Consider the following 18,551-nt stretch of genomic DNA (forward strand, 5'->3'; position numbering starts at 1 on the left):
TACGTATAGTAGATATGATTTGATTACCTCCTTAGAAACGTAGCCGAAGTTCATACCGTAAGACATGAATTATCGAACTCAAGTTGTTCACTCTATATTTCATTTTAGTCGTATATTTATCCCTTGTAAAACAAAATACCCATTCGTTAGTATTCGTCAAAAAGGGAACAGTGCAATAACCGAGCTCAAACGAATATGTATATTTTTACAAATCGCTCCTTTGCATAAATAAGCACCAAACTTAAAGACAAATAGACAAATACGCGCAGACATGTTTTGGGCTCCTTTTCTGACAGTGTCATCATTTTTTTATTGTTTTTTCGACAAATTATAATAATAAATTATAAATCAATAATCTAGATTTAACTACTAAAATTTTAAATTGTGTGATATGTAATCCATGCAAAGCAGCGAATTGTTAAAATTACTTTCGTCGAAGGGAATGTTTAGATCATTTGATTTTTGTCCCGTGACTTATGAAGAACCTGGCTATACCAACTTATAATAATAGATTAGACATTTTTTATTAATCTAAACTGTACTCGCTTGACACCCATATAACGGTACCAGCTTTCAAACGAGTCAATGGGATTCGCTCAATCTTGAATATGAGATATTCTATTCAATTAATAAGGTAATCTGAAATATAATGCTAATTTATTGTCAATATTTGGAAGACAAAGCGTGAGAGAAATAGCTAAATAAGGCATTATAAAGATAATCTAGTAATAAAATACAGCCAATAAGTATATAACATACAATTAATACAACAAAGGAGTTAGATTAAATGTACCAAATCAACTTCGATAAGGTTGGACCAAAAAAATCTGGTAAACAGAGAATAAGCACAAATATTGATTTCCAAAATAAGAAGCGAAATAAAAACAACAGTCACGCGTAAAACAATATATTTATAAAAATAAAACAACATAACAAAATTAAAAAAACTCATAATCAATCATGAATTAATTTATTAAACTTTCGATTACTAAGAAAAATGATAACTTATCTACAGTTAGAAATTTTACAAGATTCACAATCATTTAGTATAGAAAACCGTAAGTGTTAGGAGGTTTTTACAAGAGGCCATTTTTAAGTAGCAATTAATTATTCATTTGGTCATTTATACCAAGTATAAATACAAGCCTAGGATTGCCCACAACTGGGAAAAGGCCTTACCTCATAGAGAAGAATTGAGATTTGATAACCAAGCTTGCTACTGAAAAAAGTATCAAGATTAAAACAAGATGTCTACCTCAATACTTCACTAACGCCAGATTATAAACTTCAATACAATATTTTCTAAAACTCGCTACAAGCTATTATTGTCATTATTGGCTAGCCTTTTAGCGTTTCCTAAGTACTTTTCTAGTACTAAGCTATATCTAAAATCTACCAAAAATATCCAAAAACTATCGAATAATTATAATTTTAATACATTAATTAGGTACCTGAAATGTTTCTAATTTTTGTGGAATGTTAATTGAAAATACACAAATACGTATTATTAAAATGTTAGCTTTTTCACTTGATGGCACAATAAATTATATCAATATTTTTACAAAGTGAAATAATTTGAGAAAACAATACTAATCAATTTACATAACTATAAGTACATTTAAACGTTAAAAGAAATACTTTACAATATTATGATTAAATTATTAATTAAACAAACTATAATTCTGTTATCATTAACTTTCACATCAATCCTTAAATTACAATATTGAGAAATATAAAGGCATCTAGTCATGCAAAATTTAAATGCTAAGCAACATTGACTAGTGAATAATTGCATTCAACAGTTATGAAGAAATATAATATCTATTTAACATTTATAGATATTATCGATCGACTGGTGTTATGACCCTTGCATATTGCCACCAGACCTTTTTAATGACGTACATTAAATTACGCATTTTTATTGCAAGCGGTTTTTGATGCTGCTTTTACCGTCAATCAGTTGATTTTATGAAAGAGTTCCATAACTTTCTCCTGTGTTCAAGCATAAAATGCCTCTAATTAATAAATGAACAAATATTTGTAAAAAAAAGAAAATAATACAATTTTGTTTCTGTTAGTTGTAATTATTATAATTTCATTTTACTGTTCTACTGTAACCTCGAATGATTGAATTAAATTGGTCGATATTTTTTAATTACAGTGATTTAAGTTTTAAACCTAAAATTTTGTTCTACAATTTATTAATTTATGTAAAACTAATTAATCGATGTTAATTTCATTGTAATACATATGTGTTGCACTTATATGCGAACAATCTAAATATCTACGTACTTTTTAAAAAGCATAACCTATCGAGACTGTGTGTTAAGTCCCAGCTGCCAATCACCGAATCGCAGTCTACAGATATTCTCTGTCTCTGAGAAATATCAATTACTAGAGTGATAAAGAGAGCGGGTCGCACTTCCATCGTTAACATCATCGCGTTTTGCTGCAATCACGATTCGGTTCTGCCAGATGGCATGTGACTCATAGCAATTTTTTTAAATCATAGTTCTAAATTAATATTCGTCTCCAATTAAGAGAAATAAAACCATTGTTACCGCTTCTAAATTTGTTTTTTTAATATGCGGGTAGAAATAAAAATCACAAAAACCGTAACAATAGTTTTATTATAATTTTGGAAAGCTATTTAAGAATTCATTGCGCATAAGTACAAAGCGATTAAGTATTTTAAACTCATTAAAATATATTAAATACTGTAGCGATCTTAGATATTAGTGACTATGGCAGTATGATCGCTGACAGCATAAGCACAAGAACATTGCCTACAGTATTTTTCAAAAAAAATTGACTGGTCAAAATAGTACAGTCGGCGACATCGGATGATGAACAGCATTTGTGTGACATTGACAAGTGACATTTTCACCAAAATTTAGTTTATATTCCTATTAAAGTATTTAATACTTTGTAGGTCAAAATTAGATGCCTAAACCTTAGGCCGTACATCGTGCATTTTAAAAGTAAGATGTAATAATTCAATGCATCTATTATATCACAGTTAGGTGTTGTTTTTGGTGGGAAACGGTAGTTAGTCACTGCTGTTGCTAACGTCCCTTTGTTTCAGTTCATAAACAATGCTGGCAATAAATTGTGTAATACAGTTTTATGACGTCATAAACCGTCAATTTAAAGAAAATGAAATTGCAATGAATAAAAAGGCTTATTACCATTTATTAAATAAGGAAGGCTGATTTGTGTAATTTAATACTTCAAAGAAAAGAAAGATAAAGAATCAAATAATCTTGTAACGCCGTCTTTTAATTCTAGTCTTTAAAACTTAAGCTTACTTCCACCGTTCTAACATTACGTTCGGAATGTAAACGTATTATAACTGTTTAAAAAAATATTTACACAAATATCGCCTTGAAATCTTGTCTACCATAAAAGCCAATTAAATTATATGATTAAAAACTAAAATCAGCATTACAAAAAATATACAAAATAATTTAAAACATATATATATTGCAAGTCCTTTTCACTACAGACTTATCGTGCTGGCAACACTTCAAATTTGAGTAATAGCCATACATAAAATCAAAGGTGGTGTGATTTTTCACAAAGTTTTGATGACTGTTATTAATTTTCGAAATATTTAGTGAATATAATTATTTTATTGATGAAGTCTGTAATGAAAAGTAATAAAAATAGATGTCTTTCGTACTTTGAATCTATTGAATGTAATTACTTATGTGCGTAACTAGGAAAGCGGTAAGAATCCAAACAAGAAATAAACTACTAATAAACACTCGTATGCGTAGAAGGCCGTCCATTAGAGATAAGGTTTTTTTAAGACAATATTAGTCATTATTCTAAAGTACATAAGGTAGACTTTACCTTGTAACCGCTGACGAACGGTACTCCACGCCATTCGTATTATTCAGATAAAGTAATATGAGCCCGTAACAAATTTATACAAAAAACAAACTACAATCTATCTATACAACTAAAGAAGCTTGTGTACTATTCACTATTGCAACGTTCCCGAGAAATAAGTAAATAATCTTTTAATACAAAACAAAACCTCCGGCTTCTAGAATGCTGATAAATTTTCATGTTTCTAATGCAGCTAAGGACGATTCTGTGTATTATTAAAAAATGAAGTGACTTTGGCAGCACTATCAGTATGTAGGTCCTTCCCATTTCTGAGATTGGTTGGATATAAAACCTGTACGTTACTGCGTTCATCATGATATTTGACAGGTTTTTGTGTTGATCAGCGTTCTACAAACCGGTAGTCAACTAAAATGTGTATTTGTTTCTGCGTTTCCCTCATATCCTAGTTACGCGTACAAGTAATCTTTGTTTCTGATTTAGTTGTTGTTTTCAACTTTCTCGAGGGACTCGTCTCGTCGCCAGCTCAGTAGGTCGTCCAGAAGAGCTTCTAAGTGGGGATTACCGCCGAGCCGCGCAACCTGAAATATGTTATGTAGGGCTAAGTAAAGAGTATGTAAGAAACAGAAAGGTGCTAAAGGTTGATAAGTGGATTGCAGGGTAAATTCAAAAACATGAATAACATTGTTCTGCAAATGTATCTCGTAAGCACTCTTAGTTGAAATATTGCATTTTACTTATGTCTGTTCGATTAAAGTTAATAGCAGAAAATTTCGTACAAATAATTACTCAAAAGTTGTGTACACCAACAATCCTACTCCGTTACTGGTAGATTACTTAATCGAGTACAAGATATTTAGTAACATTAACACAACATTTATTCTATACCAGTAAGGTTCATTTTCCTAACTTTCCTAGCACTACTATAGCGCGGTTGACCATTTTACATAACAGAATAACCCAGAAGAATTATTAAAATGAACCTTAGTACTTTGAGATAAAGTTGTTTTAGTGTCAGCACAACCAAAAGTAAACAAACCTCTTTCCTAGCCTCTTCGTCCAATCTCTGCAGCGTGTCCCGTGTGTACGCGAAGCTGCCGAGTCGCTCCAGTATCGTGATGCAGTACTTCTTGACTTCTATGTCTCTTGTGCGCTGGCGCAAGATGTCTAAAGTACTTGTTTAAGGAAATGTATTTGTGTTTGTGGAGGTTTTGACTGTTAGTTAAAAATGTTTGCATTTCTGAGTAATGTTGTACTTGTGAAATTAATTGTGTCTGTTTGAAGCTATTTTTTTAAGTTTAATCAAGGAGACACATTTTAATTGGCTTGTTAGTGCAAAAAGCTAAATCATTATGTTTATTTTACATCTGAGAAGTCATTTATGTTTTATTCCTGCAAGAAAGGGGATTTTCTTGGGACTGGCAATGATTACAAAAACCTTGCAGTCAATATTAATCTCGGATTACACATGATATCTAACCATACCTGTCTATTTATCTAAAAATATGTTGTAGATGAAAAAGGATACGAAGCACTTGGTTGTCGTTCTCAGGGTTCTTAATGGCGTGGATGATGGGGAAGCTGAACTTGCCCTCCGTTAAGTCCTCGCAGTAACTCTTGTTCTCCGTGTACTAAGAAAAAAAACAATCTCAATAATCTGTAGGTACAGTCGGTATAAAAATTACAAACGGGAAGTGTTTCAATTAGGAACAAAATTGCTTTATGACAAACAATTAGGTATATGATAACTGTAAAAGTGAAGTTACAAATACTTTCTATAAAGACCTTTTGAAACTGGTTTTAATTAACAGCCCTTGCTGACCATACCTACATGTAAAAACTTGTTGTAACACAGTCACCTATATTATGTCCCATTATTGAACGTGTTAGTGATAAATAGGATATTTTTTTTATCGGTAAGTGATTACTAAGATATTATCTTTGCTGACTCATGTTGAATTTCCCTTCAAATAAACAATGGCACAAAGGAATGACTGTTTACTTTATCAGTTTTGTAAAATAAAGACAAAGTTATATAGTTATATCATTAAGTAAAGTAGGTCACAAAGAAGGGCGAATATTTTAAAGAAAAAAAAATTACCTCTTGAACCCTCAAATTACAGTAATCGTCTCTGATCTGGAAATACAATCCTAAAATGGCGGACAACTTGCTGAAGTCCGACTTGTAATCACTGAACAACTGCATCAAACGTATGGCCAACATGAAAAGACCGCCAGTTTCTGAAAATACAAACCGAATAGCTAGGTAAATTTAAACTTACATTTCACACTTACATTATGAACTAACTGTAACCCACTCGAAAATGATCCCACGGGAACATTAAATCGGGATCCTACTTTGGGAGTACCCTACAATCGTATAATCAATTATTATTTTTAGGAGTATATTGACAGCTGTCTAACCATGTGATACGTCCCAGCGTTAGGTAAATCTGCGTAGAAAAGTGTTGATATTAGTGAAACTTACTTTTGATGGTCATCTCCTTGTATTCTTCCTCAGAAGGACACTGGAAGTTGTCTCTCCAGTATATCTCGATACCCTGACCTCTGTGCAGCTCCAACAGCTGCTCCGTATACACTTTTGTGGCCTGTTAGTAACATACTTTTTAATTAACGAACACCAACTGAGTAAATTAACTGAATTTAGTCGTGTACGTCTGATAATTAATTTAATTGGCAATTGAGACTGTATTTTTCAGCGTTGAACCGGTTCGAGGAAAGTGCAAAGTTGTTAAGCAAAAACATAACTTTAGCCTTCTAATGATAAGAGCTCGTGTCAAGGTGGTTTATTAATGAACTCTACTGTTACCTGGGCACAAACTTGGCCCTAATTTAAGACTCTCCTTCAACACTTAGGTCTCTATGTAAGTGAGCTCGAGAATTTTCTATTATGAAGGAGTGGACTTTCCTCTAATATCTTACTTATAGTGTACGCACAAGTGCTAGTCACCTCGAGAGGTAAGTGAGGATAAGGTTGAGCTAGGAAAACATCTACGAAGTCTCAGTTCTGCCGCCCGCAGTCCTCAGAAACTGACTAGCTTGCTACACCATAGCAAATAGCCTCAAAAAAGAACGATCTAACACAAATATATAAGAGGTTTTCTTACCATAGGGTGCCCCAACTCCTGCGTCTTCTCAAGGGCCACAATCATAGCGTAGTTGGCCGCGTTGATGGTGCTCGCCACACCATAGATGGAATGCGCCACTGGTATACCCCGACGGAGAATCGAATTGTCCTGAATGTCATCAATCCTGTGCGAAAACGTATCTTGTGTGACGTTTATTTATTAAAATGAGGACACCCTATCGTACATTTGATGTTACCGAAAGAGAATAAACAGAAAGTTCCTTTGCAATATATCTAACCAGAACATTAATCATTATTACAAGACGTCTACATATTCTATATAGGTTTGGATTGCAGTTTCCATTATCTGGATGAGTACGCTTGGAGTGAGGATAGCGAGAGCTGTTTCTTCCACAGTTGCACAAAAAGGTAAAGTTTATATTAAACAAGTTTATTTTATTCCTTACAAGTGAAAAGTCCAAAATTTTCCCTAAACACAACTGCAAAAAATTAGCATTTAAATCTCCTATTCTAATTTATCAAAGAGTAACAAAAATCGAATGTATAAATTTGAAACACCCAAATTATCCAGCCATAGTTACATTTTGGAAGAAATAAAGAAGAATTTGCATATTTTGTTAGACATAATAGACATACCAGATTAGCGAGTGCGTAGGCAACTATTAGCGTATCATATGTCTTTGTCTAAACACGTAACCTTGCTCCGTATCCTTTGAAAATATTCGATCTACATACGAAAACAACGTTTGTCCTTTGTTCTACGTATTTGTAAGAACTCAGCACGTGTCAGATTTTTATCGAACTTCCATAGTAGCATGATTATTCTGTATAGCGTTATAGCTATTCTAAAAATAAGCACTATTTATAGTTGCAATGTACTTATTTTGTATTAACAGCGTCATTTGACATTGTTTTGATTAAAACAGTTTATTATTAATGTTTTTTGCATTGTTATATCAAATATCTGAATCTAAGATCTTAACGGCAGCTATGCAGTTAGACGAATCATTTATCTGAAGGTTATCCGTGTGTGTGGCTAAAAACCCCTTATATATAAAAAACATTAAAAAGAAAAAGAAATCTGAAGGTGAACGATTTATAAGTTTAAAAAAGTAATAATATTCAAATGGAATAAGAAACCTACAGAGATTCTTAAATTGACAATAAAGAAGATCTAGATACAAAACCTAAGCATTTTTTAACCAATATTATTAGATTAGAGATTTAGTTACCTTATTAATAGGAGAAAATGGACTAAAATAAATGTTTCAAATACTCAGGCACTTCGGAATAGTAAATACACCTAAAATAACAAGGTCTTCATAATTTGTGCGTGTGCTAACAATTTCTCCATAATATCTTAATTTATGACATCTCATCACTGAATTTAAATAACTGAATACGCTAAGTATTCTCATTAGTCATCATATTTTTGGAGAAAACAAACTAGTGTAAACTGTTCATAAAAATAAAACAGTAATTTATTTTAAATTCGAAAATAAATGCTCAATCAGAAGGATTGCTTTTATGTACAGAAATAACGCACCGTTTCTATGATTAAGGATGGTATTTACGACTAGATATTATTATCGTTGCATGATATTTGGGAATAAAGACTTAAATTATGTTTTGAATATTTTGATTCTTTAAATGTTTGGAAGTCTTTGCAATTGGTCTGAGCCTAATAAATGGTGGTTTAAAAACATCGTAATGGAGGTTTTATTGTACCATTAAATAATAAATATGTAAAGTCCGATCCTACTTGTGAAATGTCTATTTTGACTTGGCTCATGGCTGTGTCATAATTCGTAATGCAAATCGATGGAATTCCATATCACTTTCTTATTTAGGTATATGAAGTTAAGTCTGTGAGACTTTAGTTAGGAAAAATCTATACTCATTAAGAGAAACGATTTGGTAATGACCATGAAAAAGTACTAATTATGAAGACACGCGTGCGCACTTTAACCGTTTTCTATCTGCACTGTGCTTCAAAATTACCCTATGGACCGAAAAATTACACCGGTTTTGGTCCTTAATCATTATTTAAATGTCAAAGGAGGTCTTTTTATGGTAAGAGTATTACCTACTTAACATACAGGATCCCAAAAGATGTGATTCCCGTTCCCTTGAAATCCACACCAATATCCGACCACCGAATCAACCCAACAGGACCGAAGTGACCAATCACCGATCAGTTAAATAATATTCAAACTCACGCATCAAAATATGTTATTTCTATCGTATCCTGCTGGGTTGGCGGTAACCGGTGTTTGACACTGTAACATGATTAAGAGAAATGAAGAAGAACCATGCATGTTAAAGAAGAATTCACGGGTAAAGCAATCCATGATAAACATCGACAGACCTAGTAATGGAAGGTTAGAAGTCAAAGTCAAAGTGTTTATTTTCTAACTAAGTGTACAACCTACACTTTACCAGGAGTATCAATTTCAGACTTAAATATTCTGAGATTAAGCTGATATCCAAAAAGGTTTATTTAATACTTAAAGTACTTGTGCATATTTTGCTCAATAGTTTTGCTGTTGTCCGATACGTAATTCCGAAGTCGGAAGCTCTTGAAATGCTATTTGTCATTAGGCTACTTTCTAAGACTTGTACTACTTTGTACCTAAGTCTTACCGACCTATTTAAGTTCAGACTAGTTCAGAGGATACATAGGTACATGTTAAAATAAGTAAATGCAAAGCGTTTGAAACAACCTCCGTTTCATTGCCACTATTATAGTGTATTTCTATTAAAATTCTACACTCTTATGTTTATTTATAATGATGACAGAGATACGTTAAGGAAATAAGGAAAATATTTATCATTGTAATTATTTAGCCTTGTTAGGTTCTATAGGTTGATTCTGTACATTTATAGAGCTTAGTGACCTTTATTTTGGTCCCAAATATGTCTATCATACCGCAATATACTCAGAATAACACTAATGAAATAATACTTGTTTGTTATTGTGAATTTATTCTTATATGGAATGTAATCTTTTCACATAAGAGTATCTGTGGTTAATTTACAAAAAGGGAAAACTTTACACAATGCACTGCTTTTAATTATTGTCTGACACATTTTAGAAGACTAAAAGAGACTGACCCCTGGCTTCGTTTTGACATATCTCAAGATAGTCAGATAAGTAAAATTGACTTCGAAACTTTCGAAAGCTAAAAAATAAGACAAAATGACGAAAGGTATAATTTACTTACAGAATAAAGCACTAACACGATTTAGACGAAACTTTGTTTAATGTTAGTTTTCATGAATGGACCAAGACTACATATTTGCGTAGATAAGATAAAGACCTAACAAATCACACAAGTTTAAGCAAAAATAGCAAAAGCATGTTGTATATACACGATGATAAAAAAATCACTCTGTATAAATGAGTCTATCTGTCTATCTGTATAGACTCTCGGTTCTCTCGAAGCTAACATTCAACTACCCTTATCACGTTATTTTGTACTTTCACCGTTCTGACAAAGCAATAAAGTCGTAAATTGTATTCGTATAGTAATTCGTAAATACTATGTATATTGGCGATTGTACTAATTCAGTGTTGCTATTCAAAATAGAAACCCATAATGGTATTAAGTTCTACCTACAAATTGTGTTATTTACATAGTTTAAATGGAATGGTAAATCATGTTGTTTGAATAACAATAGTGTATTTCCGTATTGGAAATAGGGCATGGAACATATTTTGTATGAATAGGCCAGGAGGTAGCTAGAAATTAGCACGTAACAAAGTTTGTGTTAACAGAAATTAAACCCATTACAGAATAATATCCAGATGTAAAACTTATTTAAAAGGCTCTGAGTAGATTTTTGGATAAGATGAAACACTTATTTGCTTGTTGCAGTATTACTGCTATTATGAGCATGGTATATAAAAAAATAGATACACAAACAGGCTTTCAAAGGCATTGATACAAAGATTTGACCCAGATTGGAAAAAAAGCTCTTTGGTTCACATGCATCAGCTAATTAGCTGCTAGTGTGTTATACTAAATAATAATAATACTATTATTTCGTAATTCATACATTTATTAAATAACTAGCTGTTGCCCGCGACTTCGTCCGCGTGGTTAGAAGATATAAGTTATAATTTATACCTGCCTTCTATCTATCTATCTGCCTTCTATCTATCTTGTAGGATTCAGTCAGCGTTCGCAATGTAAGCGCAAAAAATGAGTTTTTTTACGACCTCACAATAGAAACCTCAAAAATTGTAGCCTGTGTTATTCTGATGTATAAGCTATATTGTGGTAAAGTTTCATTCAAATCCATTCAGTAGTTTTTACGTGAAAGAGTAACAAACATTAATACATCCATACTTACAAACTTTCGCCTTTATAATAGTAGTAGGATCAGGTGATACTTAATTTTTGGGCATTTAATAATGTAGACCAATATTAATGTATCACACAAAGACAGCTCTGTCAATTCAGACATTACTGTGTATAGTAGGAATGCAATTAGATCTATTAAAGTGCTTAATAATGATTTCTTTCTTATTACAAGACATATATTAAGCCTCATTACCATATGTCTATCTCTGTATGCTGCGATTTGGGAGGACTTGATGACATAGCCTGCAGATTTTCAAACAGCAACTATAGATCAATAAGATATACTTGTTATGTAAAGGTCAATTAAAAAAGACTAGATTGTGTAAATCTCAACTAAGGATTTAGTTAAAAAGACATTTGCGTTCAGATTTTCCGGTCTCATACAATATTTATCATTAGCTATTAGTAAGATATGTAACTATTTTTCTTTGTTGAATCCTATACTTTGTGGTGTGCATTATGTCGTGTACATTTTACAGAAATTTCATTCAATCCATTTATTGTTGTTGATACTTGAGGCCTCCAAAGACCAAACTAAGGACTTTTGATTCTTACATTCTTCCTCTATTCCTCTTCATTAATTTTAAATGAATAATTGTAAGTTTTTGATATCTTTTTACATTTTGATCATACTCACAGGAGGCTCGAGTTGTGCAACATCTGCACAATATCTCCCACAGCTCGGAGCTTGTCATCACTGATCTTCAGCCAGTAATTAAACGCTGATGCAAGCTTTTGTCTTATCTGCTTGCCTGGTACTTGTTGGATATAAGTGTATGGCATAAGAATTTTCTGTAACAAGTTACTTCCAGTTATTAATTAAAAAAAATACTTAATTAAAATTTTACTTTAATTGTTTATAAACCCTAGAAGTTCGTATTTAGTATTATTAGAACGTCAACAACTACGTTATTGATGCAGTAAATATTTCACTTATTCTGATACACAACCATTAGTAGGTATCTAAATATAAATGTATATTACTGTCGTCACCTCGCAGTTTGGCGCATTGCGTCATTTAAACTTTTTAATTAACACTAACCACTCAATAACAATGAAAAGAAATAGTTTTTAATTCCAAGCAAAAATTAAACTCAGAAAATAAAACAATAAATACAAATATAAGTTCATATTGCGAATGATAAAGGCGGCAAAACCATGAAATAAATATATTATATGGACAAAAATAAAGTATAACACTAACCTCATCTTGATTGTTATCACCGGTATTTGTACCAATTTTAGACATCTTTATTGTACTTGTTTTTATTTATAATTCAATAATAATTTATCTTCACACTGCACACCGATCAATACGAACAACCTGATTTGACTGACAGTGACACTGACATGTGATGCCTCACCACCAGTTTTTCTGACTGACAGTTGATAACGAATAAATGCGTTCACAAAATACTCCGACTTTAATAGTGATTGTGATGGCGTCACTTTTCGATAACACTCACGAATTTTACGAAAAGGTTAATTAATATGGCTTTACTAACTGAATTATTCATTTTTTCAAATAGGACTCTTACCTAAACAATGCAAAAACGTAATTCATCGATTTTCTAAATAATGTTTTCCATGATAGAATTTTACAAACAAAACTGCTAAAAGATTGAAAACAAGAGAAAGTCGAAATAAAAAATAACAATCCTCGTGCTAATTGCTTAGTTTCTATTTTTATTTCAGTGTTTACTAATTATGTTATGTCTGTCTGTCGAACAATGGCGATGTTCAACAAATTTGGTAGAAACTTTTGGACATAATACCAATTTAAGGTATTACACGTAAAAATGTTAATAATAATAGTTTTACTAAAAGGTTACAATTATTGAGGTTGACTTTTCACTGCGCCCGACTTTCAATCCTTTCCTTGCCTGAGTGCTGCCTTGTTTGTTTGACTGTTGTCTGTCAATATTGACATTGCAGGGGATGAAATATGACATTTTCATTTTTTCTTCTGTTGTGTTGATACTTGATAATTTCCAAACAAATAATAAAGTACCAATAAATTATTCAGTAAGTAAATGAGAAATAAGAAATTAGTCACGGTTTCGCTAAAGAATCAAATATGGATTTACAAGAATTAGCTGTACTGCATCAGTTTTGATTATGTCTGCACGAAATTATTTATCGGCACGAGAGAAAAACATAAGTAAACTAATCGATTGTTTGCCAAATATTAATCAACAGAAGTTTGGTTACCGTTCTGGACAAGAACTGCCGCCTTTGTCAGCGAACACTAGTAATTTCGTGAATCGAAATTTGAATTACTCTTTTGAAGTCCAGCCGTATATGGTGAATAGTTTGGAGAGAGCCGGAACACCGTTTTCTGACTTTTTCTCGGAGAGTGAGACAGGTAAACTTGTAGAGATCCTATCAATAACAATGCTTCATGCGAAGCCTAAAACTATGCATGGTTGCCTCATCAATTTACTAAAGTAAATCTTAAAAATGTTCTTATATATCTATTCCAGGAACACCAGATTTCCATAGCGAGGAGAGTGATAGTAGTTCCGGCTCAGCTTTGCGTAGGAGTACAGCAGAAGCAACTAAAACCCTAGCGGCAGAGTGGGAACGGATTGAGAGGACTCTTTACAATGAAGATGGAGAGAAAACCACTAGGCCACAGATTATTGATGAATGCAAACAATGGAGGCAGCTGCATCCTCAGCTCAGGTAAGAATAATTTAGTTTATTATTGGTGTACCCTGTGACTTACTTTCATAGTTATCATCCTTATTGAATCAATCCTAATAATCCAATAATTTAGCATTGATTCAGTTAAACTGCTTGATGAAGGTTATTCACAGAAATGTTCAAACCTCTTTTCAAATAATTTGTTGATGTCTTTGTCCCATCAGTAAGTTTCTCAGTCAGTGTAGCAGCGGATCTGCTAGACAAACTTTTCTTGAGGATAGAACAAGTATTCCTTGTTGTTTTCTATCAGTCCATTACAATAGAATTACATTTTGAAAATGCATAACTGTATCCATTAGTATTTTTCAAAGGCCTTTTGATTTGGATTTCATTTTTTTAGAATAAAGCTTGAACAACTTCTTCTACTGGTATTTTTAGGGTGCTATTTCATGTGACTGGGTTAAAAGCTCAATTATAATTGACTTAATTAACACTTGTATGAAATGTGGGTCATGGTAACAGGCTAAAAATTGTTTTATTCAACATCATATTTTATGTAAAAATCTCAATAATAATATATTGAACTAGGATGGTGAAGAAAGAACAAATTTATTGTGTCTATGAATTTCAGCATAATCTTGAATTTAAAATAGTGAAAAGTTTTCTAAATTTAAATAAAAGAATTAAGTGTAAATTACTGGCATTAAATAAATGTTTTATGTATGGAAATTTTTAAGACATACTGGATATGACGAAAGTAAAGACTTGTAATATGTTGGTATTGTGTTGTAGTAAAATTACAGTTCTTTAAAGGGCTATGTTTTATAAAACAAAATAAATGATTGATGATTTTTAACTAATAATTTATAAGGATGTTGCTTTGGATTATATGGAAAGAAAAAGATGTGATAATCCTTGTGAGAAAAAAGATGTGAATAGCCATTTAAATTATAGTGTGAGAGACAGAATAGGAGTTTGAGAGACACCACCTGATAAGGCAGATGAGCAGGCAGATGGCATAGCTTAGTAGGCTTACTACAAATTGAGATCGATTTAGACACAAGTGCTAAACAGTGGCACGAGTTTTAACTATGCTCGTACGACAGCTAACAACGCTGATGACACTAGATCGCTACGCGATGTTGGTTTGGTTTGATACCATTTTGGAATCGAATCGAATTTAAAGTGAAAGCAAAAACAGAACCATAAACTTTCAATCAAGCAAAACCGACCGGCCGTCTGGCTGAAATGGCGGGTGACGATTCGCACAAGTTGTAAATTAATGCTAGAATAAATTTAAATATTGCATTGAATCAATCAATTCAGCCTATCGAAGGCCTCAACATAGGCCTCCCCCGAGTAGAGCCATAGCACCCTGTCCTCCGCCATCCGCGTCCAGTGCTAGCTAGCTTCCTTTTTTATGTAATCGGTTCATCGGCCTGGGAATAGAACTATGCTGAAAAAAACTAACTAAGTATAAAAAACTTGAACGTCTTGTAGTAAGCAAAGTGCTAAAGAACTACTTACATATTTTTACAAAACGTACAATATGCTTTCACAATGAAAAATATGTGAAAGTTAATCGACCTAATTATTCAACTCACTTATTTTAGTTATACCTGAGAAAACTTACTAGGTCTCTGTAAAAATAAATATTTAGCATACAACAAACTATTACCTACTTATTATTTTTAAACTGGGGTAATGTGGCCAAGGCCGCAATTGTGATCCTTTATCAGCCGTGCTTTGTATTTTACGAAATGTAGGCAATAGCCCAAAATGCAAACAATCTAATTATGAATCGTAATGTTAGTTGAATTGTTCGGTTAATACATTTAGGGAACACAGTATTAAGTTTTCTCGTCGGGCTAGCGCACGTGTCTTAGTGTCCGATATAATTTTGCAAGAAGAAGGAGAAGGACAAAGCTATAGCAGCCATCTACAAAATAAAATCAATAGAAAAACATGTCGTAAGGTCATTTGTCATGGTTAGTGTCTATTAATTTTGGATATGAGTAATACTTTTAATCGATGGATATTGATTTTCAGAATCGTCGGTAAAGCGATACAATTACCTGATAAACGATTATCGTACAGACAAATTGAACATGATGAGGTCATTGCGATGCATTACAGCGACTACGAAGAGTTTAGCGAGAGCGAGGAGCGGCTGTCACAGAGTAGCACTGACGTCACACCGCAGAACTCGCCCAGAGTTTCCATCGCTGAAGACTTATGTGAACAGAAATTATCGAGAGAAAAGGTCTCCTTCTACCCGCTGTATAATGACGACACAGATCTACCCGACTCGTTCTGCTCTCTCCTCCAAATTACGCCGATACAAATTCATAGTCCGTCATACCGGAAACGACAGAACCCATCGATTTTGCGATCGGAAATAGCATCGTCCAGGTGGATGCGGAACCCCAGACCAGACTCGTCTATAAATTGTGATAGAAACAGTGCTAAGTCTTTTGTTTCCTTAGACACTAGAAATTATGGGAATACGGCTTTGAGTGCATCAGAACGTAACGCGCTAATGAATAATAGAGTTGTTACTGCCCGCCACAGAGATTTGGCTAGATTAGAACCTATATGCACACCAGAGATACCTCAAAATGATGTTTCGAGAACAGTGAATGGTATTTCGCCTCATTACAACATTAGGAAAGTTTCTTTGCCGCCACTCTTATTAGAGGAAGAGAAGAAAAAAGTTACTATTGGTTCAGCTAAGAAGCACTACGTTAAAACTAGGAGAGCCGTTTCGAAGACTTTATTTCAGTTGGATAGAGGGAAACATAATTGACAGGTATGTGGTATGTCGATAAAGAAATGTGATCTCTATTCTTACTAGAATCCTCAAAACAAGGTTATGATTATTGGTGTTATGTTGATAGCAATGTAAAGCACCATGGCGGCTTTAGAATTCTGTGATTCAACTAAAGAGAAACCTGGATTAAGACAGCGTGTACTTATGATGTTCCCAAATTCTTTGGGGTCGGATGGGACGATCCAAATTCTGAAAACTAAAATACGTGTTTGTGATGTTTATCGACTGTGCTTTGTAATGATTACTTATTAATAAAGTCCAGTCAACATTGACGTGTAGACACTTGTCAACTATTGATCTTTTCACACCAAAACTTTACCCTTACTTTTGACCTTGCCTTGTCGAAGTTAGTATATTAGTAGTATTTTTGATACTTAAAATCATGTTTGTTTGTCATAACTTTTGAAATTGTTTAATTAGAATTTTTGATCACCACCTTCATGATTTAAATTATCACATACGTAGCTTTACAGATTATTACAAAAGTATTTTGAAGAGATGACAGTAGTGCTAAAAATGGAGATAATTTGTTTTTGTAAAATTTTTATGGAGTAGTATACGGAAAACCATTTAATGTAATTAGAGTATTTTCTATCTGATGTAGAATCTATCCTTTGAAAAACTATTAACACTTTTGGTAGTTACTTGGATTGGCAATAAAACATGTTCTGTACACAGAGTGTGTTTTTTCCTATCTTTAATATTAAATTATATGGCACTAATTGTAAAGCCACGTGTAGATAAAGCTATTGTAAATAATATAGTAGAATATTTTTGTAAAATAATCTCATTCATGACAGGTAACAAACTCGTTCTTAGATTGAGGCAATATTGAAACACTTTTCTAAGCACTAGAAAATGCGAACCAACTTTATCTTAGTATTAAAAAAAGGCTTTAGAGGAGTTCTTTAGTAGAAACATATCAGTACGAACTATGTATGAAGTACTTGCTTTAATCTGTTTTTAATTCAAGTCAGAAATTTGACCAGTGCTGATGTCAAACGGCAAAATAATGAAACTGTATTTAACTAGTGATTGTTTCGAGTACGTTTTTTTAAACCTTTTTTTTGCTTTCATAGTTAACACTTTAAGCAGCAGTAGTATTTATGATGCAATGGGTAACATGAAAGGGCAAAAAGTGCTCCTTTTTGCCCTTTCATGTTCACACTTGAAATGTCAAATCACTGACTCGAATGAAAATGGAGTGAACAATTTAGTATGCTTTTTGGTTGTACTAAAGAACTCTTCTCAAAACTAACATAATTAAAAACCATCCATTACGATTCATTGCGGTCTAGTCTTTATACTTTTAGGTATACCAAATGAATTTGTGATTAAATGTTGTGTTTTGTAGCACGATTTTTCGAATGTAAATAGGTACATGTTTAGTTGTTTGTTTCAGTTGAGATTTGAATGCTATGACACTATGAATATATTTTGTATTAAAAGTATGCGTGTCTATTTTTGATTTCCTTTTCCTGAGGGTTCCATGTCTGGGGGTTTTTCTGTCTGCTTAAACATAAATATATGCTTTACTTGATTGTACTGCACAAATAATATAAGGGTTTCTTCATTTAGTTGTTACAGTTTTTCGTGTCTCTTCCATCGGCATTTTCAAGGACAAATTTTAATTGGATCATTATTCACAAATGATACTTACCTTTCGAAAACGCTCATTCATGGTGATTCAATAAAACATGTTGTCAAATACAAATACAGAATTTATTTTGATATTTACATTATTTGC

At 32.7% G+C, this 18,551-nt stretch overlaps 2 protein-coding genes across 2 annotated transcripts; one reads left to right on the plus strand and one right to left on the minus strand.

Annotated features, from left to right (window-relative positions):
* Positions 1-2,622: 2,622 nt before the first annotated feature.
* LOC113500426 (geranylgeranyl pyrophosphate synthase) lies at positions 2,623-12,685 on the minus strand. Its single transcript, XM_026881217.1, has 8 exons — positions 12,533-12,685; positions 11,966-12,120; positions 6,981-7,125; positions 6,341-6,461; positions 5,954-6,093; positions 5,381-5,483; positions 4,892-5,019; positions 2,623-4,433 (listed from the first exon to the last, which is right to left on the minus strand). Exons 1-8 carry the CDS (start codon positions 12,575-12,577, stop codon positions 4,332-4,334), a joined length of 939 nt encoding a protein of 312 aa, XP_026737018.1. The 5' UTR covers positions 12,578-12,685; the 3' UTR covers positions 2,623-4,331.
* A 329-nt stretch (positions 12,686-13,014) lies between these two features.
* On the plus strand, positions 13,015-18,255 carry LOC113500425. The gene is made up of 3 exons (XM_026881216.1): positions 13,015-13,693; positions 13,812-14,013; positions 16,024-18,255. Exons 1-3 carry the CDS (start codon positions 13,447-13,449, stop codon positions 16,778-16,780), a joined length of 1,206 nt encoding a protein of 401 aa, XP_026737017.1. The 5' UTR covers positions 13,015-13,446; the 3' UTR covers positions 16,781-18,255.
* The last annotated feature ends 296 nt before the right edge of the window (positions 18,256-18,551 follow it).

Source organism: Trichoplusia ni, chromosome 14, assembly GCF_003590095.1.
Source record: "Trichoplusia ni isolate ovarian cell line Hi5 chromosome 14, tn1, whole genome shotgun sequence".
NCBI classification, from domain to species: Eukaryota; Metazoa; Arthropoda; class Insecta; order Lepidoptera; family Noctuidae; genus Trichoplusia; species Trichoplusia ni.